The 26,107-nt window shown below is 43.3% G+C and overlaps 1 protein-coding gene across 3 annotated transcripts; it reads right to left on the bottom strand.

The window, feature by feature from the left end:
• Nucleotides 1-1,633: 1,633 nt before the first annotated feature.
• On the bottom strand, nucleotides 1,634-18,093 carry LOC111851291 (WASP like actin nucleation promoting factor). Of its 3 annotated transcripts, XM_023826058.2 has the most exons (12): nucleotides 17,395-18,092; nucleotides 13,273-13,407; nucleotides 12,835-12,921; nucleotides 12,023-12,119; nucleotides 11,565-11,588; nucleotides 6,250-6,424; nucleotides 5,871-5,913; nucleotides 4,684-4,837; nucleotides 4,504-4,521; nucleotides 3,508-4,058; nucleotides 3,250-3,358; nucleotides 1,634-2,822 (listed from the first exon to the last, which is right to left on the bottom strand). In XM_023826058.2, the coding sequence occupies exons 1-12, from the start codon at nucleotides 17,497-17,499 to the stop codon at nucleotides 2,761-2,763; spliced, it is 1,560 nt and encodes a 519-aa protein (XP_023681826.1). In that variant the 5' UTR covers nucleotides 17,500-18,092; the 3' UTR covers nucleotides 1,634-2,760. The 3 variants fall into 3 exon arrangements, with proteins under 3 accessions (XP_023681826.1, XP_023681843.1, XP_023681834.1); XM_023826075.2 differs by lacking the exon at nucleotides 11,565-11,588 and having other exon boundaries at nucleotides 17,395-18,093; XM_023826066.2 differs by lacking the exon at nucleotides 4,504-4,521 and having other exon boundaries at nucleotides 17,395-18,091.
• Nucleotides 18,094-26,107: the final 8,014 nt, after the last annotated feature.

A 26,107-nucleotide genomic window follows, 5' to 3' on the forward strand; every position in this document is an offset into this window, starting at 1 on the left:
CACAGGGAGAACATGCAAACTGCACACATATTGAATCCTGACAGAGACTCAAACCCAGGTCCCAGGAGTGTAAGGCTAATCACTGCACCACCATGCCACCCCTACCAATGTTATAAAAGCAAATTAAATTCAACTAAAAACATACAGGAATTGTTTCCTGGGGAAGGAAGACATTGAGTGCCGAAACTTTGGACTAACAGAGCAGAAAGTCACCCTAATTTGTACTGCTCCTAATGCACATTTCCCCAGAAGGTAAGATCATTTCAGCAGAAATCCAAAATCTAAAGAACTATTTCTGGCAAACGAACCAGCTGTTAGCAAACAGGTGTAATCTTCAATGAACGTGTGGCACAATAGTGGCAAAGCATCATCCTCTGTCAACAAAAGCACTCTGCCATGACAGGGCCTGATCATCAAGGCACTGTTGCTTGATTAACCAAGCGGAAGAGTCAGAAGAGTCAAGCAGAAGAACTCATTAAGACCCCGCTGTGGAAACCTGTTCTCCTGACAAAGATCTCCCACCAGCTCGAGCTATAAATAGAGACATTTTTTCTTGTCTTGATAGGAAAGCACAGCTCCAAGCATGGATTCACATAACAGTGCACAATAAGCATTGTTTGGGAGTTACATACTCGACTCCCAGGAAAAATTTAAAAAAAGATGACGAATCGTGAACTCATTAGAACTCCAGGTGACGTGTTATGGCTAATAGAGTATTGAGGGATTTCTCTCTGTAGGACATGAAGAAAGTTCCAGTTCCATACAGACAATTCTGGGGAAGGAAAAAAAACATTCAGGTCTTAGTTTTTTGGGTATACTTGGGTTCCATCGTATATCATGTAACTTACATATTGAAATATACATTCAATATAATCCTTTAAAATCTAATTCTTTTCCCTCATTTGACCATAGATTCGTATTCTATGTCTATTTGTCTTTTTCGGCACTCTGGAAAAACCAGAAGAAATATTTTTGCAAGGAATTCTAAAAATTGCTAGAATTTACAGGGCAAATATAATGTATTTGTATTAGTAGTATGTGTTTTTTGTTTTGTTTTATACGTACACTCCGATCCAGCTGAATCTAGGTTCAAATGAAGGTTAGCCCAATACTTACAGTAAAAATTCAAATTAGAGAGTGCAAGTAAAACACATAAGAGAATAACTTTTAGTCCTGTCCACATGAGGTATGTGTATCTTGGAAGAGGTCACCACATGGACTACCAAAGCAAAAAAACGCCCAGAATTAGTATAGCAGCATGTGTGTGTAACTTGGCCATTTTTATAGTTAAGAGAAGACACACTTTAGGGGGGGGATCATTGGACAGAACTGCCTGTTTTCATACATCTCCATTTAGGATTCACTTCTCTCAGTATCAATTTCAGAGAGGTAATTCCAGTCAGAATACCATCTACGGCCAGATGTGGCAGGTTCCCGAGTGCCACCTTTGGCAACTAGCATCAGAGGAGATGAAGACAAGTTTGGCCTTACTGGGACATCAATAAGCAGCTACACTTCTGCCCTATTTAGCAAAACACTGAAGAAAAACCCGTGTGCACTGACTGATCATCACACTGATGCCCATGGGACAGCACATGCGTGACAGTACACTAAAACCACAAGACAGAAAAGGTCTAAATACTAACATTTATTTAAGTGTACAATTTAGTGTTTCTTTTCCAACCTTTTCATACTGTTTAATGTTGATAACCTGGCTTCTTATTGCAGCACAATCGTCAGGAGAAAGCACAAGATTGTAAAATTCATACATACAACACTGTTAAAAACAGCATTTGTCACTACAGAGGTTTATGACAACGGGGCTTGTAACAGGCATCACCATCAATTAGTTGAGAACCAAAGCCTCTTGTAAGCATCTTGCAAACTGTTAATTTACTGTTAATGTACTGTAGCCTTTAGCATTAAACGCTATATGACAGTAAATTGCACATTTTTAAATTAATGACGGTAATTATATATTTTTCTCCCTTTACATGAACACTGACCTGATAGCTCTCTTCTGACACCTCGGTAAAAAGTGAATAAAAGATGTATGTGAGCAATCTTAAAATAAACACTGTGACTAAAGGAAAACAAGACTGGAAATTGATCTCAGGAGGCGTCTGGCCAGAGTAACATACACCCACACGCACACCGTTCGTGGCTGGTCGCTTTCGTGGTGACTTTTTAAACATGTCTGAGAATAATCAGTCCTGCGCCATTTTTCTTTGTGTGAATTTCGATTCTGGTTCGTGCAAAAATATAACAGCCTCAAAACTCTGCGGAAATTTACAGAGAAAACAATGGGGCTAAATATTCCAATAGCTGATTCTTAAGAAAATAATAAAGCTAAACTAATTTGAATAAGAAAAATTTAAGGTACAGAAAAGTACAGTATGAAAATAGTGTTATTTTGCATTAACTAGCAATTACAACATTAAAGATTTGTCGGTTTGTTCCTTTGATCTCCCTTTACTGTGGAAAGAACAAAACATCCAAAATCTACAAATCAAGAAAATTTGTCCCAATGTAAAATTGCACATGTTAATTGAAAAGAAACTTTACAGAAGATACATGACAAACCTTTACAGATTAAATGAGGTATTGCACAGATCAATAAAAAAAGCAAAAAAAAAACAAACAAAAAAAAAACAAAAGGCAACAAAAATATACAGCAAAATTGATAGAACATTTACATAATTTGAATAAGATTTAGAAGGAACATTTTAGTGAATTATGTCAGGGTGTTGGGGCAGACTACTAATCATCCCATTCGTCATCATCCTCAAAGTCCTCCTCGTCATCGTCATCATCATCTTCATCTGGGAGAAATAAAAATTTATGTATTCTAAGCCAATAAGTAAGATCTTTGCTGTACACAACTGCAAAATGAGAGCCACTGACACCTGGTTACAGGGTAAGAATCCAGACCATCATGGATTCCCAGGGTTACTGAATCTATAATAATATACCAAGCAGACTGGGACTATAAAGATTATACATTATCTGGTCTTGGCGAGTATTGACTTTCCTTACCCCTTTTCTCCTATTCTTTCATACCAATTTATGATCATTTAAAAATTTTTTACAGAATCCAAGCAGTTGCCTCATCCATCCTCACTAAAGTCTGTTGATATTTGACTAAAGTAGCTTAAACAATCCACTCTTCTTAAACTCTCAGGCCACTGTAAGATCATCAGCTTTCATGGCACTGAGGGCTGTGTATGTGGCATTTTAGGGCATACGTACCGGACGAATGGATGACTTTGCTTCTCTTCTGCATCACTTCCATCAGCGCCCCCACAATGCCAGTTGAGGGTGCTGGGGTGGGGGGTCCTGAGTCTGGCCCATCAGACACCTGAGTCACACAGAAATGCAAAGGAACAGCTTTAGAGAATAGAATCACTACAGCCAGGATCCCACCCATCACAGGGACCACTGCAGCACCTTAACCTCATGGAGACTAAGACCGTCGTTGGCCTGCGACAGAAGGCAGTGATAACTCACAGTTTTGAGCTGGATGCCCTGCCGTATTTGGTCTAGGAGTGCGTCTCGGCCCGTGCTGGACATCAGCTTGTTGTTTGGCTCCACCTTCTTAAGCTGCGCTCCCTCGCGGATCTGCTCCAGAAGCGCCGACTTGCCCCCGACGGGCGATATCAACGCATCGCCCGTATCTGCGTCAGGGGGTGGAGGGGGGCCCGGTGGAGGGGGACCCGGCGGGGGGGGAGGAGGGGGCGGAGGGGGTGGGGCCACTGAGACTGTGGACCCTGGGGAGGAAGAGGGTGGGGGTGGGGGTGGGGGAGGAGCTGTTGGGGCCAAAGAGGCGTGCGAAGGTGGGGGTGGTGGTGGTAGGTGGCCCCTAGTCGGGGGTGGTGGTGGGGCCCCCATCCCAGTTCTGAATGGGGGTGGAGGGGGAGGGGCGGCCGTGGGGGCTCTAGATGGTGGAGGCGGGGGAGGAGCCCCTCTTCCCCTGGCAGGAGGTGGAGGGGGAGCTCCGGAATTGTGAGGAGGTGGAGGGGGTGGTGGTGGTCCGCCTCTGGAAGGTGGAGGTGGGGGGGCTTTGGAGGAAGAAAAGAAATAATAATAAGAGCAAAAAAATGACAGCACCTCCAATTTAGCTGCATGGGTGACTATGTTCGTTCTACGAAAACAAAGACCAGGCAGAGAAGTGATTCAACTCAGTTTACTGTACTGCACTCAAGAAAAGATTCAGTCGCACTGTTTTTCTGAACTGTTAACATAACTAAAGATCCTCTACATTAATATGACACACCATGCAATGCAAACACACATATTCAATCACACTGCAGTCAGACAGGCACAATGCCAAACTGTCTGGACTGGGGGGCAGAACACATGCCCTTGGGCCACGCTCGGCCCGACGGGGGCCACGCTCGGCCCAGTAGGGGTGTTCACTCAAAGCACTAGGCTCCCACGGACAACCCGATCCTGAAGAAAACATGCATCACAGCAGCCCATGCTGTGCGCGAGACCATTACCTACCGCTCCACCTGGGTGGACCTGGGAACAGACCACAGGGTTAGACCACACACCCCAACCACTTTATCAACACTGCAGACTATTCAGAACACACTATACCCCCTGGTCCAGAGGACCATAACAGCAAGAACCAACAGAGGGTGAAGTGACCAGGAATCTGGCACCACGCAGAGGCACACAAACCTTGTCTCCGGAGCTCATTCTTAACAGCCTCCACACCACCCTTCTTCTCAATGAAGTCATAAATGACCTTGGACGTCTCTTTGTCCTTCAGCTGGGCCTCGGAGATGCCGCACATGTCGAATAGGTTCTTCAGCTCTGGGTCCAGGTTGTTCAGCTGGATGAGGCGGGTGATAAACCAGAGGCATTATAAATAATGCCAAGTGTTTCACAGGTGACTACATTCCAAGGACATTTAGAATGAGAACTCATACCTCAGCTGGACTGAAGGTATAAAGCCTAGCATTTTGGGATTTAAGCAGATGTTCTGCTCATCTCCTTAACCAGTACTCAAACAGCCTGGGTTACATGAGCACATCTATTTTTTTTTAGCACAACAGGCATTTTCTGAACTCTGCCACCTGGTGGAAATTCAAGGAAATCAGAAAACGCTATTAATAGTACTGTGTGCTGAGAAGTGTCATTCCCGAGCATGGTCATATGGCAAATTATAAATACTGATCAGGTTTTGTCAAATAGACATATTAAAAAATAATAATTGTGACTTACGGCGTTGGCAAAAGGAGGAACTGGGTTTGAAACCCAAGGTGATAAAGCTTAGATTTGAGAAACTAGCTCATGTTCCACATTCTACAGCAATGCCTACTGGAGGTGGGAGTGAAGGGGCCCTGAGTGAACAGCTCCCTTTTCTTTGTGTGATACATCACTCAAAGTTCAGAGAGCCAAGCCAAGAGGAGGACTGATGCCCAAAACAAAGAAGGAGACCATTGATTTCCCAGCCGGAGACAGCTTGGGCTCATAATGGGCACCAAACCGAGGATGAGATTAACTGGCCATTTCAATTACTGATATACAGAACCTGTTCTGGGACCACAGAGATGCGTGTTTTTTTCCATCCCACGATCTGTGATGCTTTACTTGCTACACAGCAGACTGAATGTGTATACCAACAGAAAAATCAGAGCATTAAACGATCTTGACTAGACATTTCAAAATTATGCCAAATCTAGGAATAACCTCAGACATTCCTATCACATACAGGCAAATCTTAGATACAAGTTCATTCAGGTCCTGCGAGACACTCATTAGCTGTAAAGCAGAGGGCGAACGGTTATCTGGCGATTCATCTTCCCCAATCAATGCCAACATGAATGCGCCAATACTGACAGACAGGGAGGAACTGTACTCACATCAAAGCCCGTGTTTGGATCCCACCCAACGTGTCCGATGTGCCTGTGACAGGACATGGGAAAAGATACCAGAGCAGTGAATACACCAGCGACACAGTGTGTCGTAGGGCAGAAAAATAACCGGCTCAGCTGGATCAGATCAGCGCGCCGGTCACTCAGAGACAAACTCATACCCGTCTTGGAAATACAGAGGAACATGGGATGGATGTAAACATCATTATCTCATGAAGATACAGGAGCACACCTGGCTGCTTTGCTACCATGAAAACTGCAGTATAACTCAGTCTCCAGTGTCTCACAATGGTGAGAATGTTTTTAAGAGCACATAAGACGAATTACGCCCCCCCCCCCCCCCCCCCGCATAGGAAGGGCGGCTCACTGGAAGTTGCTTGGGGTCCCGATGTCAGCTTTGGTCAGCTTCTTGCGCTTGCCTTTCGCCTTCTTCTTGTTCAGGCTGCTGTGAACCATGTTGTTGACAGGTACACTGTTTTGAAATCGCATGCTGTTGATCTCTGGGTTCTTGATGTCCACTGTGGCCATGGGCAGGGCGGGCCCTGAGGAATGGGCAGAAGAGAAGGACTTATGAGCCTTATGGTCGGGAACCTGCCTTAGTTAGTACCGGAGATGCAATGAACACAATAGGCGCATTCACACTTAAGTTCCAGAACCTGGTCCTGGTTTACAAGTCCCTGGGTTGTCTCCACCTGGAACTTTTGTAGGTCCTGGGCACTTTCATGTGCTGCTTTCACACTGCACAACAGGAATTTGGATCTTTATGCTAAATAAGCATGGGAGACGAAACATTTTGTAGGTTACACAAATTTCATACAAAACTACACCGCCATGCCAAAACAATTCAGGATAAATAAGTTGTTTTGTTGGTTATTTGTTAGTTATTGGTTAGTTATTGGGGGAATAATAACACAGCCTTTTATTTATATTTTACTTATAAGACCTGCGAAAAGTTCAGAATTCTTATTAAATCTGGACAGCAGATCGATCGTTTGTTTTCCACAGAATATGATGTAACGTTATCCGGCTAATAAACACTGGCAAGTTTCACTAGGACCGGTTATATTAGCAGAAGTAATGGAGTCGTCCTATGCAGAAATATGGAGATGGTTCTGGTTTCAGAAAAAGTGCTAGCAGTATGAAAGCTCCTAATGTTCTCTAAAGCAATGTTTCTTCGACCCAGTCCTCAGGAACCCCCAGACAGTCTGTGTCTTTGCTCCCACCTAGACCGTCTGGAGGTCCCTGATAACAAGGTTGAGAAACACGGCTCTAAAGCACCTTAAGGGTTTAAGCAAACTTTCAGAATCACTATCTTACACAAGCAGGGGTGTGGAAATCAAATTTTTTTCTACTTGTCCACGGACAAGTAAACTTAGAAAAATCCACTTGTCTGCCAGTTAAATTCACTTGCCCATAAACAAATAACAAAAGTGAAAAATCGTTTATTTTTTCTGATCTCTTGATACCAAAACTGCCTTCCATTTTAAAACTGAAAAAGGTTCTTTCAGAGTAGCACTTTGCCACCTTGCTTTAGAACATTATATAAAAGATGTTTTTTTTATTATACTCATTATATGTTTTATATGAAAATTTCTCTGATCTATAGACAGCCCATCAAAATTTCTTAACCCCTCAATATATCACAACCTATGTGAAGTCGCAAATTTCAGGAAAGATTAACTACCTAACAAGCTCTGTTATGTGGTGAAAACATTTGCATTGCAAGTAAAATGACCGCATTTTTATGTAGAAACAATGAATTTTATCAATAAGATATAAAAGTTATCGATAAGGAAAAATCAGATTACATTTGTAATGGCATGAAAAAAAATGACCACATCTCCAAGCGTGTAAATAGTAGGGTAAAATACTTATGTAAGACCGTAAGAGTGCTTCCCCTTCGAAACATCAGCCGATGTAAACAATATTGAAGACATGAAGAACATGCCTAAGTAGACTGTTTCCGCAAGAAGTACGTACCCAAATGTTTAAAATTCGAAAGTAGTGGTAAAAATGTGTCCTGCACAGCACATATAAATCTTTTTTCTCCAAAAAATTGCAGTTCCCTGCAGACAACTGAAACCAGAAAAACACGCTTGTCCGACGGTCAGTTTACCCGGGTCGGACAAGTCGGGCGTTGGATTTCCGCACCCCTGACAAGGCAAAGGCAAATGAAGTAGAACTGCATGTTTACATTTCACTCCATCTTCAAACATTAACTGGTAGTGATACCTGTGGCTATGACTTGCCTGAAATCTTTAACACTATGGATGGGCTGAGACGCATTTTTTCAGTTCCAAGCTGATTCCGATACACAACTGCTGATACCCATACAGATTCCGAGCTCTTTTTACTTTAATATACAGGACTGTCACAGAAAATTAGAATATTGTGATAAAGTTCTTTATTGTCCGTAATGCAATTAAAAAAACAAAAATGTCATACATTCTGAATTCATTACACATCAACTGAAATATTGCAAGCCTTTTATTGTTTTAATAGTGCTGATTATGCCATACAGCTTACGAAAACTCAAAAATCCTATGTCAAAAAATTAGAATATCATGAAAAACTATACTAGCAGGCTATTTAACTAATCACTTGAATCGTCTAATTAACTCGAAACACCTGCAAGGGTTTCCCTGAGCCTTTAAAAACAGTCAGCTTGGTTCAGTAAACTAAATCACAAGTATGGGGAAGACTGCTGACCTGACTGCTGTCCAGAGGACCATCATTGACACTCTCCATCAGGAGGGTAAGACACAAAAAGAAATCTCCAAAAGAGCAGGCTGTTCACAGAGTGCAGTTTCAAAGCACATTCACAAAAAGTCTGTTGGAAGGAAGAAATGTGGCAGGAAACGCTGCACAACCAAGAGAGAGGACCGCAGACTTAACAGCATTGTGAAGAAGAGCCGCTTCCAGAATTTGGGTGAGCTTCAAAGACAGTGGACTGAAGCCGGAGTTCAGGTATCAAAAGCCACTGTTCACAGACGTGTCCGGGAAATGGGCTACAATAGCCGTATTCCCATGGTCAAGCCACTCCTGAACTCAAGACAACGGAAGAAGCGTCTGACCTGGGCTATGGAAAAGAAGCACTGGACAGTTGCAGAGTGGTCCAGAGTCCTGTTTTCAGATGAAAGCAAGTTTTGTATTTCATTTGGAAGTCAAGGCGCTAGAGTCTGGAGGAAGGCTGGAGAGGAGCAAAATCCAAGTTGCTTGAAATCCAGTGTGAAGTTCCCACAGTCAGCAATGGTTTGGGGAGCTGTGTCAGCTGCTGGTGTTGGTCCGTTGTGTTTCATCAAGTCCAGAGTCAATGCAGCTGTGTACCAAGAGATTTTGGAGCACTACATGCTTCCATCTGTTGAACAGCTCTATGGAGATAATGATTTCATTTTCCAGCATGATCTGGCACCTGCCCACAGTGCCAAAACCACCAGTAACTGGTGTATTGACCATGGCATCACTGTCCTCGATTGGCCTGCCAACTCCCCTGACCTGAACCCTATAGAGAATTTGTGGGGTATTGTGAAGAGGAAGCTGAAACACACCAGACCCAATAATGCAGTTGAGCTAAAGGCCGCTATTGAAGCATCCTGGGCATCCATAACACATCAGCAATGCCACAGGTTGATTGCCTCCATGCCACGCCGAATTGATGCAGTAATCCGTGCAAAAGGATTCCCAACCAAGTACTGAGTGCATTAATTGACATTTTCAAATGTTTGATTTTGTTTTGCTGTTACAAATCTTATTTTTTTACTTGGACTGAGGAAATATTCTAATTTTCTGAGATGGGATTTTTGAGTTTTCCTAAGCTGTATGGCATAATCAGCACTATTAAAACAATAAAAGGCTTGCAATATTTCAGTTGATGTGTAATGAATCCAGAATGTATGACATTTTTGTTTTTTTAATTGCATTACAGACAATAAAGAACTTTATCACAATATTCTAATTTTCTGTGACAGTCCTGTACATGTATTCATAAATATTTATCGTTTATATATTATTCGTTTTTAAATTAGTAAATTCAAGTTTTTACACACTGCCAAAAACTAAGTGAGTAAGTATTGGGCGTGAATCAGTCACATATGGTTGATACTCGATCTGTCAAATACTTATGGATCTGTGCTGATACCAGAGCACCTGTATTTAACTTAGCCTTGTTTACAGTTAAAAATTGTTTAAACTGCACAAACTCATAGAAAACAGACCCTCAGTTCAACATCACATGTTCCAGCAGAACATCACACGAGCTGTTGATGCCAGAATCAGCCACGTAGATTCTGTGGTCGTCATCAAGAAGGCTGCCCATCCCAGTACCAAACAGGTCCCCTCCCAGCAGGAAGGGGGCAGCACGGGCCTGGACTGGGCCCCGCGCAGACCGCCCTCAGGCAGGCCTGGGCACTGCCACACAGCCGCTGGCTTTGCCCTCCTCGGACAGAGCCAAGAGGACGCACAGAACACCCTCAGCACGGAGTCCAAACTGAGCATCACTTCCACTGAGCACAGCAGAGGAGTACACAGGCTTTTCCTCACTGCCATTCCTTTTCACCTCCTTACTGCTCCTGTCCAACATATTATTGCTACAAACATCCACTAACCCACACAAACCCCAGTGAACGAGTCGAATCTCCACTATCACAGCGCTGACTGCGTGAGCTGGCCCTGAACACAAGGAACCCACCTACACACACACACACACACACACACACACACACACACACACACACACACAAACACACACACACACACACACACACAAACAAACAAACAAACAAACAAACAAACAAACAAACAAAACAAGCAACATACCCTCAGTCTGTCGCTGTTGGCCAACCAAATCTCAGTTCTCTTTGCCGGCAGAGATCATCTCTCTGTCAGATCATACAGGGACCCGTACGTCACTCTCTGCCTCTAAACACGCCAGTTCTGATGCCGGGAAACCCAAATGCCGATGGTCTCAGTTAGAATGATGCCACACAGACAGCAGCACCAGCGCCTCTGCACAGGGCACCTACTGTACACTTTGAAACCCGCGACTGTCTTTGACGAGATGAAAAACCGGCCCAGTCACAGCAGTGGACCATAATCAGGCAGATCCTCGGAGTGTCGGTACGAGCAAATCTATGCTGGTGAAAACCAGCCTCAAAGAGAAACCAACAGAGCAGAAAAAGCCACACCCACCAGGGCTTCCCATTCAGAGAACACCGGACTTTCCAGAATTAGATTGGGTTTGAAGCAATGAAGACTCCAGGGGAACTGGGATTTTATCTTAGACGTCACTTCACATTAAAAGATGCCATAAGGGCAGCATCAGTTTTGAGACCAAAATTTGAGTTGAAACTTCAAATTAGCTAATTTCTGACACACTAAAAACTCATATTAGGTGGACTTAAGTAGAACTGGTGACTACTTTGTAAGGTAGGTGTTGGTACTCAAAGTATGTTTTATGATTGTGTTAATGGTAGTGTGGGGGATTATTTTTTGGGACTAAATTGAGAAAGTTATATGAAGTGTTTTAGGAAAATAGGACATATGAATAGGGTCGTTCAAAACCTGATTACCAATTGTAGAAAAAAATAGCTAAATCTGACAGCTAAAAGTGACTGCAAAAGCAGCAGAATGTATTTTAACTTTTATAAACTTATGTCAGCAAACTTACATAATCAAATAACCTACCATTTGGAGGGTCACGTCTTTTTTCTGCAAAACAAAAATTAAAGTAATTAACACAAAAAAAGTATAGGTAGGTGGTGCACTCCAGTGAATCTGAGGAATAGCTGAGTAATCGCTGAGTAATAGCTGAGCAGAAGGGAAAAGGACACAGGTTATGTAGAGGCTGTGTTTTAGGTAAGATGTGAGGAGAGAATCAGACCAAGTAGAGGCTTGCGGCGCACAGCACGTGCCCAACACAGAGAAACAGCACTCAGTCTGCCCCGGCAAACTCGCACCACCTCAGTCAGGCGACAGTTAGCTGAGCGTGAAAACGGGCCGTGGCACTGGGAGCAATGCAAGCCCTTTGAGACCCGCCTGAAGGAGCAGCAGGAGGCGGAAAGACAGACGGCGCTTGTTAGCTAAGCCCGAGGAGAGAGAGATGAAGAGGCAGAGCCAGAGAGCAGGCCGAGGGGTTTGTTCACCAGTCTTCCTCTGCCGTCTGCTAAGCAGGTCACTGGTCGCCACCCGGAATCGCTTGGCCTCCTCCTCGCTGGCAAAGTTCAGGCCCACCTGGCAGGTCTGCAGAGAATCGCAGGGAGGTGGGTCAGTCTCCTTTCACAAACATGGAGCATTTTTAATTGGACACCCTTGAGTGTTAACGAGCAGGTATGGCCTCCTTCCCAGGGGCTGATAGATCAATAAAAACAGCACCTTTAGCTAAGGAGGCAGGTCGATGCATGAAGAAAGTGAAGCACAGGCGTGAACAAACCTCTGCTTATGTGCGTGTGTGTGTGTGTGTGTGTGTGTGTGTGTGTGTGTGTGTATGCACATAAGCACACAGAGGATCATGATCATTAAACCACTCTGAATGACTAAGAAATGCAGTTAGAAAACACAATTATGTCACTAGGGGATATAACCTGCATTTCCAAATGCCACCAGCTAGGTTACGTGGTTAACACTGGCTGTTTATTTCTCTCTACTCCTTCCTACCCCATCGAGTTTCTATTCCCTAACCCTCTCACTGGGTGGCCATATTCTTACCAGGAAACAGAGAACAACAACATTAGCTGGGAATGAACACAACACAGAAAAGTGATTGTACTGCTCAGGAGTTTTGCGTAAATTCCTTTAGTAAACATGGGGGTATCCATTAAAAAAAGGATTTTCCCTGGTGAAACCAAAAGCAGGAACTGCATAGAAACCTAGAGTGAACAATTCTGATCTATAAAGATTTATTGTATCCCAGGAAAAGAAAAAAAAAAAAAGACCAGAACGATCTGACGACACTTACATCTCCAGCAAACGAAATGAAGTATGACTTTGAACAGTGTATTGAAAAGTTGTTGTAGAGTTCTTGTTCAAACATCAGTTTTCCTTCCTGGAATGACAAGGAGAAGAAGAGTGGTAAGCCCCTGGTACCCATGCGGTACTGAAAGGTAAGGTACCAGGCAATGCTAAGACAGCAGGAGTTTGGAAGAACACATTCTCTCCCTCACAATTCTGGCTTCCCACGAACAGAACTATCCCAGCACCTCCTTGTGACCAACTCAAAAAGTCCAGCGGAGCTCAATCACCTGCATCCCTGTCCTCCTGCTCGTACCACCACTTCACCAGGCAACTAATTACAATTCTAGTCAAAGTAGGCTGTTAATGCTGAACAGGGCCTTTTTTTAAAGAGTCAACCCCACCCCGCGGCCAGGGGGCATTCCCTCTGTCGGCGCAGTGTCACCTTGATGTCGAGGACTCGGATGAAGTAGGACCTCTGGGGGTTGTCCTTCACCAGGCACGCCACACCACAGCACCTCTTCACCCACATGGAGCCCCGCTCGGCGGCAAAGACCTGGACCACGGCCGAACACAAACTCTTTCGGCAGGGGGAAGGGGGGAGAGACCCGGTCAAACATGCGTTTGAGGTGAGGTATACAGCAGACTTCTTAAAAACAGTTAAACTATTTCCTTCAGAGCAGGCTGGGATAATTGAAGAGCAAATTTCCCCACAAATTTTTGTAGCTTTTCAGACGAGACAGTCAATGACCTAAAGTCAGGCTTCCTCATCATACGTTACAATACTGGGAACCAAAACTCACTCAGCCCTCATGCAATCCAACGAAGATGTTTCATAACATTTCCCAAACTCACTAAGTCCATGAAAATTGTCTTAAAAGTGTATCCCATGTGCGGAGTGAGTTTTGGAGATTTGCTCTTGAGATATTTTCTGCGGAGGGCCAAATACTACCTTCACCATTTTGGCAGGGGATATTTATGTCCAGTGAAAACGACAACAGACAATGTCATCTTGTGGAGAGGTTCATTTTTTGCATGTAGGTATAGACGGACCAGCTGTATTTGAGATTTTATATTGAAGTCCCCTAAATCTTTACCTGTCCCCCCCTCCCTTCCAATTTTAATGACAACGCAGGCCAGTAAAAAAAATGCTCAGCAGGCCAGCCAGGCACAACTGCCCAAGTCTGTTTCAGCAGAATTAAACAGTTAAAAATTAAAAAACAGAACAATCAATACATAAAAACAGAATGTTTATATGCATTTACACACACTATTAGGCCGACTGACCAAGATAAACTATGAGAAAATCATTAGGATACATACGGGGCACAGATAATAGGTACCATCTTGGTGTCATACCAAATCATCTTAAATCACATTCCTGTTCATAGCAGGGAATGATCAGTTTAATTCATTCAATTCCTCTCAACTGCATTCTGGGAACAACCTTTATTTTGGCACAGGTCCCAGGCGTTGATGGGTAACAGGAACCATGACTGGGATGGTCTCAGCCTACCTCAGCCCCCCCCCCCCCCCCCCAAGGAGCTCAATGCCTTGGCATCATCCACATCCACATTATCAGAAGTGATCTGCGTTTCTTAGAAGCCCACTGCAGCCGGTGTGTAAGTGGCAGGACTTTTTCCTTGGTTCGGCTGCATGTCAATAATCCCACAATAGATCTAAAAGTCACCAGGAACTTTTCCTCCATCACAAAACAGCCAAGTACTCACAGACGTGAGTTTCCATGATTCATGATAAATTAGAAGCGATCAGCACGATTAAGAACGGGGTGTTAATCTTGCCAGTCTTTTTAGACATGCATCCGCGGGCCCATACAAAGGGGGAGTCTGATATAGTGTGGACCTGCCGCACTATCCCTGCCCACACGGCCGCAGAGGGCAAAGAGCTGCTGTAAAAGCACTGAAGAACTGAAAATACACAAGACCGCAGATGTTACTTCCAAAGATCCCATTTCCATGAAATATAAAACTGAGTCACGGTAGCAGCAATTCGGAGATTGACTATAAATAGCAGCAGCGCACACCGGGGGGAGCTCTCCGGGTCACGACGACCCCGACGAACTTGTGGGGAAAATGGAAGAACGCGACGGTTCGCACACCCTCCGTGCAGCACGTGCAAATTGATCTGGCCTTAAGAAACATCTGCTAAACTCACTACTAGTCTGCTTAGCGATGTGCTGGAGTGAAGGTTTGAGCAGCAAAGCCTCCTTCTGCTTTGTGCCAGTGGACGTCTGTCATTTGCATTTTGTCATTCTGCTATATCACGGTTTTCTTTTCCTCACCTGCAAGGTGGATTATGTATAACATTAGATTAAACACGTCACTGCTTATAATTTCTGCTTAATTAAATACATAATTTGATCAGAAAATCTAACGCATTTCTTGCACTGTCTGCTACATCCTAGCATAGAAAGTTTCCTCAAGTCAAAGTAACTGCCCTACTAACAAGAATAATGAAGAAATCAGAAACAAACAACGTAAAGAATTAAGATGAGAACTTTTTGCTGCTTTTGAGGCATGCAGCAAATTACAGGCCCAGACCTGCAAAAGCCTGCAGGAGGGAGTCATGTAACCCTGACAGTGCCACTACCCCACCCCACCCCCCCAGTCCACCCTCCCTCGGCACACAACTGAAGAAAACAGGAGGAAAGCAAGTCAGAGCATCCAGTCAGAAGCCAGAAAGCTCCTGTAGGCCAAGTGCAACCTTTCCTGCTGATTCAGCATTACTATGAACAGACATCTAGGCCACCCCCCCCACACACACACACTACAGCACTGTTGTGCGGACAGGATGCTCTCCCAGAGAGGTGGTGAAAGAAAAAGTCTTGGGATTTCAGTTTCATGGGAAGGTTGTGGAATTCCCTGCAAAACCACAACTCCGACAATGTTAGCTGGACTCAGTCGCACGGGGGATTCATGTTACTTTCACTGCATAATATTATCATCTATTGGCATTTTGGTTTTGATGTAAAGTGTTCTCTGATTCTGTGTCCCTTGTCACTGACCATGCTGAATCGGAGACGTACGAGGTTAACCACATATGTGAACGGTGAAAGCCCAAAGCTGAAGGATTTGATGTAGTCCAGATGTCATGCAGTCACAAAAAGACAGATCATATGCAATATGTTAACAATTCTAAGCAAATATACATATATTTTACAATAATATGAGAAAGTCTTGAACTCAAGTGCCACAGATATTAGGCAAACATCTTATTGGAAAATGAACATTAAAATATTAAGTCAAAAATGTTACAAGGGAGAGACAGTAATCCTAAACATAACAGCAACTATCACCCTGTATACACTACAACAAGAAAATTACTTTTAATAAGATGTACTTTATCCAGGATGGAATTTTTAAAAAGCTTTTACATGCAAATGGTTGTAACGATTTAACCCCAAGCTCTAACGTATGGTTTCCATGTAATCTGTATTGCAAAAGGGTGACATGCCCTTTGCAAGCGAAGCGAGGGTTCAGATGTCAGTGAACTAACGTGAACTAAACTACAGCCGCATCACATCAACTCCGGGAATAATACGATCGGCCGACAGGAAGCAGGTGGGGGGGCATTCAGTCCGTGACGCAAAAGCCTGTCCATCAATTCACTGCAGCAATCACTGAATTTCAATTAACTACTGAAGTACATTTCAACAAAATGGGTGAATCTTTTAAAAACCTTTAAATACTAATTTATTGTAGACTACCACGCCAATGTATGCAGCGCGTTTGTGTGGATGTGTAGGATCGCATGCACAGCTCCATTACATAATGCCTGCCAAATAAATATCTGAAGATGCTTTCTGCACCCTTCTTGAACAATTAAAGTTTGAGTCATCAGCAGGACCTGCTTTTATGAAGGCTAATTCAGACAGGCACTGCGACACTGTTGCAGCTCCCCTTGTAACGGAGTCAGTACACTGCAGCAACGTAAACACCGAGGGGGGGGCACACCGTTTACCGTTAATGAGACATTGACTGATACAGTTATAAGGCAAAAAAAGATCCAAAAGCATAAGAAAGTCGATTATTAAATAGCAGCTGCACAAAGAATGCACATATGTTCATTACAATGAGTCCTGTCCTTCTATTTTTAATGCAGCGGTAACTCCCAGCTCGGTGCCTTGTTAACAGGCTCTGCAGATGCATCCTTAAAATAAAGTAAAAATTAAACCGCAGCGGTCAGGGATATTTCCATGACGCGGTCAGAAACGAGAGCGATCTTTCCTTTTTCTCTCTCGCTCTCGTAAAATGTATTTTTCAGAATGACAATGACTCTGGAGACAAATGCACAAATGACGAATGATCCGGGAATCATATGATACCTCGGGATAACAGCGGGAAATGACACAATGCCAGTATTATTATACTTTTAACTTTTAACTTCCCAAAGGCGATCAGACAGAAACAACGGACCGTAAAATTACAGAGCATCAAATTGTACGATACCCGTGCTTGGTGTTTCCAAACGGAAGCGCCAAAATCCGATAGAGCATTAATCGAAAAGTAAATAAGCAGCCGACCTGGCAGACAGGCAACAAACTTACGATGCATTTCCTCCCGAGGTACCCGAAGAGGCACTCGTTCTCCTGGGGCGTCAGGACGATAGATCCGATGTTTGCGACCCGCCGCTGCGGCGGATGGCCACTCATGTCTGACAAAGATCAACCCGACAAACACAAAATGCGTGTATCTATCCCTTAAGGTGCGTTACGTGCAAATGTATGCAGTCATTGGTCACCGTGGCCTGCAGCCCGACTCACTCATCGGTGCACTGTTGTTTTGGACCGGGTAGCAAAAAAAAAAAAAAACTCGGGATTTTGTCTTATGTTCTAAAATTCCTCTTCTGTCCAGTTATAACTGCAAATATCCCAAATCCTTCGAAAAATTAACAGTAACCCCCAGAATCCCAGAGACTACAGAATCTAAACTTTTATCGGAACTCCCAACTGCAACATCATTAAGACTATCCAACATGGCAGCAGGAAGAAACAACCATCGGTGGACCAATGGGGGAGGAAAAAAAAACGCCGCTTATTCTCTCCAAAATAATTACGGCTGTCTTTCGTCCTTTAAGAAGTCAGTCAGATCCTGTGTAGAATGACAACTTTACCGGCACAAACGGAGAATTTAAAACTGAAAATACGCGGTTATATCAGAGACTAGCTCCGGAAACACTTCCTCAATGAAGAGAATGGTCCGGCCCTGTTTTCCCAAGGATTTTGTAACAGGAATGCAGCGTACGGGCGGTGTGCACACTGGTGAGGGCGGAGCTTGGGAATCTTACGCCCGGGAGGCACAACGGCATTCACGCTTCAAGTCACACCGTTATACACAGTTTGCTTAGTAATGATTACTGCCCAGATGTGTGGATAACGTGGCGGGTGAAATATTCTGAGCAAGCATTTTTCTATTAACATCAGGGCGCGCGAAGGCTACCTAAAGCCCACGGGAACACACTGCCGTACTTCTGTCAACCACGTAGTTCTGTGGTTACTGGAAACAAATGCCAGGTCAGCCCTACTGACCACATAATGACTACCCGATGTTACGATGTGAGAGACGTAAAATAAGTGTCTGGTTTTCGTGAGCATCCTATGCAGCTAGGATGCAGGTGGGAATTAAGCGATAAGCTAGAAAAGATGGTGTTGGAAGGACAACAATTATTCCCTGGACTGCTCCATCACCCCCCTCCCATCTAATCTGTACTCCTCCCAAACCTCTCAACACCTACAGTTTCTAGAAGTACTGGATTTATCAGCTGAATAACTAACTCAGAAACTACACCTGTTCATTGATTGAACACAATCTTTCCACAATTCAGTTAACTGCATTTCTTTGTGTATGTCTTACTGTCTGTGTCTTATATTGTTTAATTTTTTTTCTGTCTAAAAATTTTTCATTTTCTATGACCAACATTTTTTGTGCACAAGAGTAAGAAGTGTAAAAGACACACCAGTGATAATGCAGTGTCCCACATGCCCAGACACAATGTTAATAATGGAGACTTTACCAGGTTTACCATAAAGCAATTGCTCCTTTATTAGCAGCCCTTAAAGGGCTCTGTTCAACCACAAACAAAATTGAATCCAGCTCTCACTTCACTTACGTCGGGGTAACGCTGAGAGGCCACATGCTAGACACAGGGAAGGTAATTACATAAAGGGCAGAAATACATGAAGAGTGGACAATGGACACATATGGTACAGCTAAGTATAACACAATCGTGAAAACACGGCACGTTGTATATACTATTACACACAGACGGCCTATTTATGGTTCCATTCCAGCATGTCAGGATATGCTAAATAGTTTGGTAGACCATGGAGTCTTGAAGGTCATCCTGTCCGTTGCCCTGGGGTGCAGAGGGGTTGTACACGTCTTCCATATGCCCAGCATCCGGCAGACCTCCCCTAACCAAATGAAGAATTCCTTCACCAACTTGGGCGCTGTCACAGTGGTGATTTGTTCTGGGACCGCATACCCCTGACAAAAATGTTTTAAACTGCACGCCACATCTCTACTTCAGCCGCAACAGGCAGATTAATATTTCATTCATTAAGAAATGGGATACCTGTCTCTCGAAACTCTTTGTATTGTGTCCAATGTTGGTTCGTCAAATGTTTAGACAATTCATATTATTTGCCTCCTTTGTCAGTATTGTGCACAACTTGCATATGTCCTGTGCTATATTGGTTTCATTTGTCACAAAGAGACCAACTCATCCAGGCTGAAGATCAGGTGCTCCTTGGGCTGCTGGGGTATGGTGATCCAGTCTGGAGTGACACCCTTCATCTCTGCTGGCTCCAGGTCAAGTTTCAACACCTCTGGACCCTGGTGAACAGCTGTGGTTTGGTCTGGCACCTCCCCTGTCACCTCCGCCAACTCCGGTCTCTCCTTCCGCTGACCCACCCCCAGCTGCGTTGCCTTGCAGCCGGCCCACCGCGTGCTGGACATTGAAGTCGTAGGTCTGCGGCTTCTCCAGCCACTTTACCGCCTGACCCTCTGGCCCCTTGAAATTCATGACCCAGGGTAGCAAGATGTGGTCAGTCCACAGGAGGAACCGGCTGCCATAGACATACGGACGAAAGTGGGACAGTCCTGCCACAAATTCAACTCAATTCAAAGTCAACTCAAGATGCCCTACATAGACATTTGGTCATACATGATTTATACAGAATAAATGAGATGTAAGAAAGAAAGCCTCAGGTCTTCGCCGTTCTCGTCGTTACAGTTCAGTCCACCTACACCATTTCTGCTCTTCTCTCCGTGTCCCTGTTTCCAGTTACTACCTTCCACCAGTTCAAAAGCTCGCCGTACCTGAAAGAAACCAGCTTTGCTCATTTTTGTTGTATTGCTATTCTTTGATTGATTGTATGCTCAGTAATTGACTTTGGCTTGTGTGTCTGGTTCCCAGTCTCTGAAGGAAGCCTTAAGCTGATTGACATCCCTCCACATGTACATATTGTGCCACAGTATGATGATGGTGATGATGATGACAGTGAAGAATATGATGATGACCCCCTCTTTGCAGTACCTACTAACAGTCCAGCTGAGGCATGCAAATAAGTTCTGCAGGAAAATGCATGTCTGTGTAATTGGAGATTCGCACACTGAAGGTTAATTATTGATCTTTCTTCTGGTGCTGGCTAGAAAGAGCAGCTCACATCCCCCGGTGCAGGAACATGCAATGACCTCCACACAACAGCTTCACACTGAAATGTCATGTGACTCCATAATATGTCAATGTGATTTTACGTTACAAACCGACCGAGTTGTCCAAGTTACGTCTGGTGAAGCAGATCCAGAAATGGATCCAGGTGGATTACATAAAGTTACAAATGGACCAGAGCCATCTTTCAATCAGAAAAACAAACTTGGAAATAGAAATACCGCAGTACCAAATACAGGTATGTTCTGAATGAAATACATTATTTTTTTTGTCACCTGACAGTGTGTTTAAACATTTTTTATTTCTATAACAAAATGTTGCATGCAAAAAAATAACACGGGGAGAAAATCTGCCTGCAGCAATTTCTGAAATGATTGATGCACAATAATGTCACATTTTGAGAGAGCAAGCATGATGCAGTGTGTATTAAAAGCTTTCCTTCAATATGCCTTCGCTTTAAGGCATTTACATTTTAGAAAGTCATCAATCAGGCAAAATGAGCATAAAGTGTATTTATTTTATTCATTCATTCACGCTATTATGACAAGAAATTACCGTGCATTTTAGCCTTTATGTTGCGAAAGAAGTACAAATTAGCCACATAAAGGTTAAAATGCATGGTAATTTCATAATGTCATAATACATTTTTAATGAGTATGAAACCATGGACAGGTGTAACCCATAGACATTAAATGAAACGTTAGGAACTAAGAGTAACGAGACAAAGGTGAGGGTAATTAACAACACTGTAGATTCAAACACCAGGAGATACTGGGAACATAGAACATAACTTAAACTAGACACTGTAATTAGGAGCAAAGGTATTAATAAAGACTGAAACTGAAATACATGAAGACAAGGATATAACTAAGGGGAAACTGAATGAAAAGCAGCAAAAAAAAAAACCTAAAATCATCCAAACAGGTGAGGCTATCCTTTGGCCAGTCTCAAATCCATGACAGAGGAGTTACTACACTCAGAGCCACCTGCATAGTCACTTGGCAGCCCAGGAAGCAGAGGAACACACGAAATGGGATAGCCAGCGACACCTGCTGACCAAATGGGGTAAGGACATGCAAAACTGGGCAAGACAGAGATCCATCCTGACAGCAACATGTACTTAAACGACTGGTACAAAGCCACAGTTGATAATTAATTCATCAATTAAACAATCTCGAATTTGTTGCACAACCATTAAGTTGTATATCAGTAATATTTTAAATGACTGCAATCAACATAAACAAAGTACCTTCACTACTAACATACAAGTATAATTTCAAAATTTTATTCTCTATTTTATGAATTATTTGGATTGTGGCTTTGTTCATAGGTACATAAAGTAAACCCATAGTGGGAATGTTGGGGGGGAGTGTTGCCAGTAGTATGGATAGATACTGAAAAATGTAGGGGAATACAGCGATTTGGATGTGAATGCCTTGACCTAAGGAACTGCAACACAGCATGTTTGTACGCACACCTGTTTTAGTCTGTAGATGGTTGCCTGGGCTTAGTAGGTCTACATTATGATTTTCTGTGCGGAGTTGATCAGAGCCGTCTGGGGGCACTGCAACTGTGCTGAAGCCTGGATCTGGTGAACATAGGATATGTGTTCAGTGAATGATTGCAAGTAAATAAGCAGTTAATATATATATATATATATATATATATATATATATATATATATATATATATATATATATATATATATATATATATATATATATATGATGACAGATCAACTATCTTGTTAAGGACTCTGTGACTGATGCATGGATGCCACCATGCTTCTTCTCAGCGATTAAAAAAACAGAGACAAGCGGAGAGATGTACCGCTGGATCAATCCTGATTGGAGGCCGCCTTCATTGTACTGCTCCATGACTTGGTACTCTGGCAGGGTGAGTAGGTAGACTTGCCCCTTGGGTAAAGGCAAGCTAGGGAGCAAGTCTATCGGGCAGTCCCAGGGATGATGTGGCATTGGTTTGACATATCCCAGAAGTCTCTGAATTCAGTGGGGATCTTGTGTTTTCTGGGCTATTGACAGAGGTAGAAGAAAATTTGGAGGCAATTGGAGAAGAGGCTGGATTCCAAGTGGTGATCTCTCAGTGCGCCAGTTTTGTCTGTGCAGATGTGGATGTCCAGTGACAGCAGGATGACTAGGAGGTTTTGTTAGGATGAGTTGTATTTCTTCTTGGTAGAACATCCCGAGCTAGAAAATGATGGGATCGGTGTTGTGAGTGATGAGACTGGTTCCCACCGCCAAGCTGTCCATGGATTGAATAGGTAGAGTCAGGGTCAATACAGCTGATATTGATCCCATAGGAGGTTATCTAAAAAAAAAAAGATGACTGCATATATTCCTCAAAACCCAAAACTTCCCCACGGCATACCATCATTGTTTGTAGGTATGGGAGTATGCCCCGGTGATAAGCTCTGGGGAAGGATGGTTCGGTCTAGCAGCTGGAGTCTGTAACTCAGTAACAACCTTGGGTACCAGATGGGATTGTTGATGAGAGTTCCAGCAAAAGATTGCCACCTTGGGATGGGTGGTTGAAGACTTCCCAGAAGTTGTTGTAGCTAGGATTTGTATGTGGATGACCAGGCTGTACTGATGGTAAATGCCAGTAACCTTCTCCTGGGCTCTTACTGTGAGGAGGGAGATCAGGAAATCAACCAGCTCAACATCAGGTGGTAACTGCCTAATGTTGTGATAAATGAACATCTCCATCAAGTTGCTTATGAAGACCTATGTCCCATCTTACCCTTTTAGGTCAACAAGCCGGTGCCACCTGGAGATCCCCCCACTATGTGAAAGGTCTCACTCTACATATTTCTCATATGTGATTCTTTGATAGTGGAAAGAGCTACTCATCCACATCTGATAATCAAAATCACTCTCAACCTTCAAGAAATTCTTCAAGACCCATCTATTCAAGTCAAATCAAGTGGGGCTTTATCGTCACATCAACCATATACAGTACATTGCATACGGTGATGCAAAATAACGGACCCTGGACCATGCTACTACATACAGTGCTGCTTGAAAGTATGTGAACCCCATGAGCAGTTTAGATGTGTCTGTTGTTTTACCGTGATTTTCTTATTTTATCATCACCAGTTTTTATGTATGAAATGTCAGATATATGTTTATCAATTGCATGTACTTGTTTAGTGGGACTTGTTTAAGTAGCCCAAAAACTACATGAAACATGGAATTAGTGTATGTGCACAAGTAAGTGAACAGCTTAACAGCTGCACAGGTTAAGTCAAGCAGGTAACAGACTCAGGTGAAACACATTTGGGTGCTTAATTAATCATTTAAGTAGACCGATGAAATGAGACATCCTTGGAAAAGGGTTTGGCCTGCACTAATTAAAAGAGAGAGGAAACCAACCAAACCACTGTGGTCCCATACAAATCAACAATGCCAAGAGGAAAGGAGATACCCGAGGACATGAAGAGGAGGGTAGTGACAGCCCATCAGTATGGAGAGGGCTATAAGACCATCTCCAAAAGATTCCAGCTCCATCCATCCACTGTAAGACAGATCATTTACAAATGGAGGGCCTTCAACATGACAGCAACTTTGCCTAGAAGTGGGCACCCATCAAAAATATCACCCAGAAGCACCAGAAAAATAATAAATCAGGTAAAGGTCAACCCACACATCACCTCGAGAGAGTTGCAGACCTCTCTGGCAGCATCTGGGACAAATGTGCATGCGTCTACAATCAGACGAAAATTGAATAGCCATGATATTCATGGGAGGATTGCTAGAAGGAAGCCTCTGCTCTCAAAAAAGAACAAAGCTGCTCGTTTCAACTTTGCCAGAGAGCACTTGGACAAACCAGAGGCCTTCTGGAAGTCCATTCTCTGGACAGACGAGTCCAAAATAGAATTATTTACTCAGTCAAACCTGACATGTTTGGAGAAAAGCCAACATGGCATATGAAGAAAAGAACCCCCTCCCAACAGTGAAGTATGGTGGTGGAAATGTGAAGGTCTGGGGCTGCTTTTCTGCTTCTGGACCTGGACGACTCCATATTATCCAAGGAACCATGAATTCTTTGGCATATCAACAAATTCTTGACCAGAATCTCCTGCCATCAGTCAGAGTTGAAGCTGGGACGAAAATGGATTATGCAACAAGACAATGACCCAAAGCATTCCAGCAAAACTACAAAGGAATGGCTTCAGAGAAAGAGGATTCGCACTCTGGATTGGCCCAGTCAAAGTCCGGACCTTAACCCAATTGAAATGTTGTGCCGAGACCTGAAGAAGTTGGTACATGCCAGGTGTCCCTCCAACCTCTCTCAACTGGCTGAGTTCTGCAAGGAGGAGTGGGCAAAAATCCCCATAAGCAGATGTGAGAGACTGGTTAGTGGTTACAGGAGACGTTTGGTTGAAGTAATGGCTGCAAAAGGAGGAGCCACAAGCTACTAATACACATACTTCACATACTTTTGCACATGTAAAATTTTCAGTTTTTGTGAAATAAATCACCTTTGTTGAATTAAATAATGAAAATATATCTCTTTTTGTGCGTATGTCCATTATTTGGAAGGTGTGCTTTATAAATTGGGATTTGGGTGTATGTGTAATAAGGTTATTTTAATGTTTTTTACAAAAACAGTGACCATGTTTGGAGGGTTCACATACTTTCAAGCAGCACTGTATATACATAAAGTGTAATGATTAAGAGAGACCAAGTGCAGGGAAAAATCATTAATACATAATATAAATATAAACATTGATGGAATGTTTTGACTGGCCAATGGTGAGGAAGCAGAGTACATAAGTGGTATGTAGGAGTAAGCAATACATAAATAATGCTGAGTAATGAGTATTGGTGACAGTAGAAATAGCTATGCAAATGATGATAGATACTTTTATTGATTCCTGTGGGGAAATTGTCTTTACACCTCCCTCATCTTGCTCTTTGTGGAGTAAGCTGTCTGTGGTGCCCAGGGGGCAGGAGGATAAGGGCCTTGCTTAAGGATTGGCAGATGTGCTGAGACTGGGTTTGGACTGGTGACCTTATGATTATAGGCATATTGGCTTAGACCACTGAGCCACACGCTGCCCCCAAATGGATGTAAATGGCAAACCACTGGTGGATTGCAAAGAGAGCATAAAGTCATAATCTTTGTGGAGTGAAGGGGGACAAACAGACTGCAAGGATGCTGGAGGGCTTATGGGTACCACGTCATAAAGATATCATCAATGAAGGTGGAGAGGTCCCAATGATTACAATGTTTCAGGGACACCTCAACATTCCCCCCACTCACAAACCTGTTCTATCGTCATCTGTGATCACTTAGCTGATCTTTTTTGCCTTTGTCTTTGATTGAATTACTACTACATGAAAGCAGCAGTTTCGTCGTTGGCCCTAGACATGGGCTTTAATTTTAGCTAAAAACAGCCTCCATGTGGCCACTATGCCACCTGGACTTTGAAGCATCGGATTTATAATCTGAGGGTTGAGATTTCAAGTCCCTGTTCGGGCAGTGTTCACTTAGGGCAACCTCTGAATGTCATTCACATGGGTGTTTTTTTAATCATTCACCTGCCAGGTTGAACGCTTGGTGCA

The sequence above is a fragment of the Paramormyrops kingsleyae genome, chromosome 1 (assembly GCF_048594095.1).
Source record: "Paramormyrops kingsleyae isolate MSU_618 chromosome 1, PKINGS_0.4, whole genome shotgun sequence".
NCBI classification, from domain to species: domain Eukaryota; kingdom Metazoa; phylum Chordata; class Actinopteri; order Osteoglossiformes; family Mormyridae; genus Paramormyrops; species Paramormyrops kingsleyae.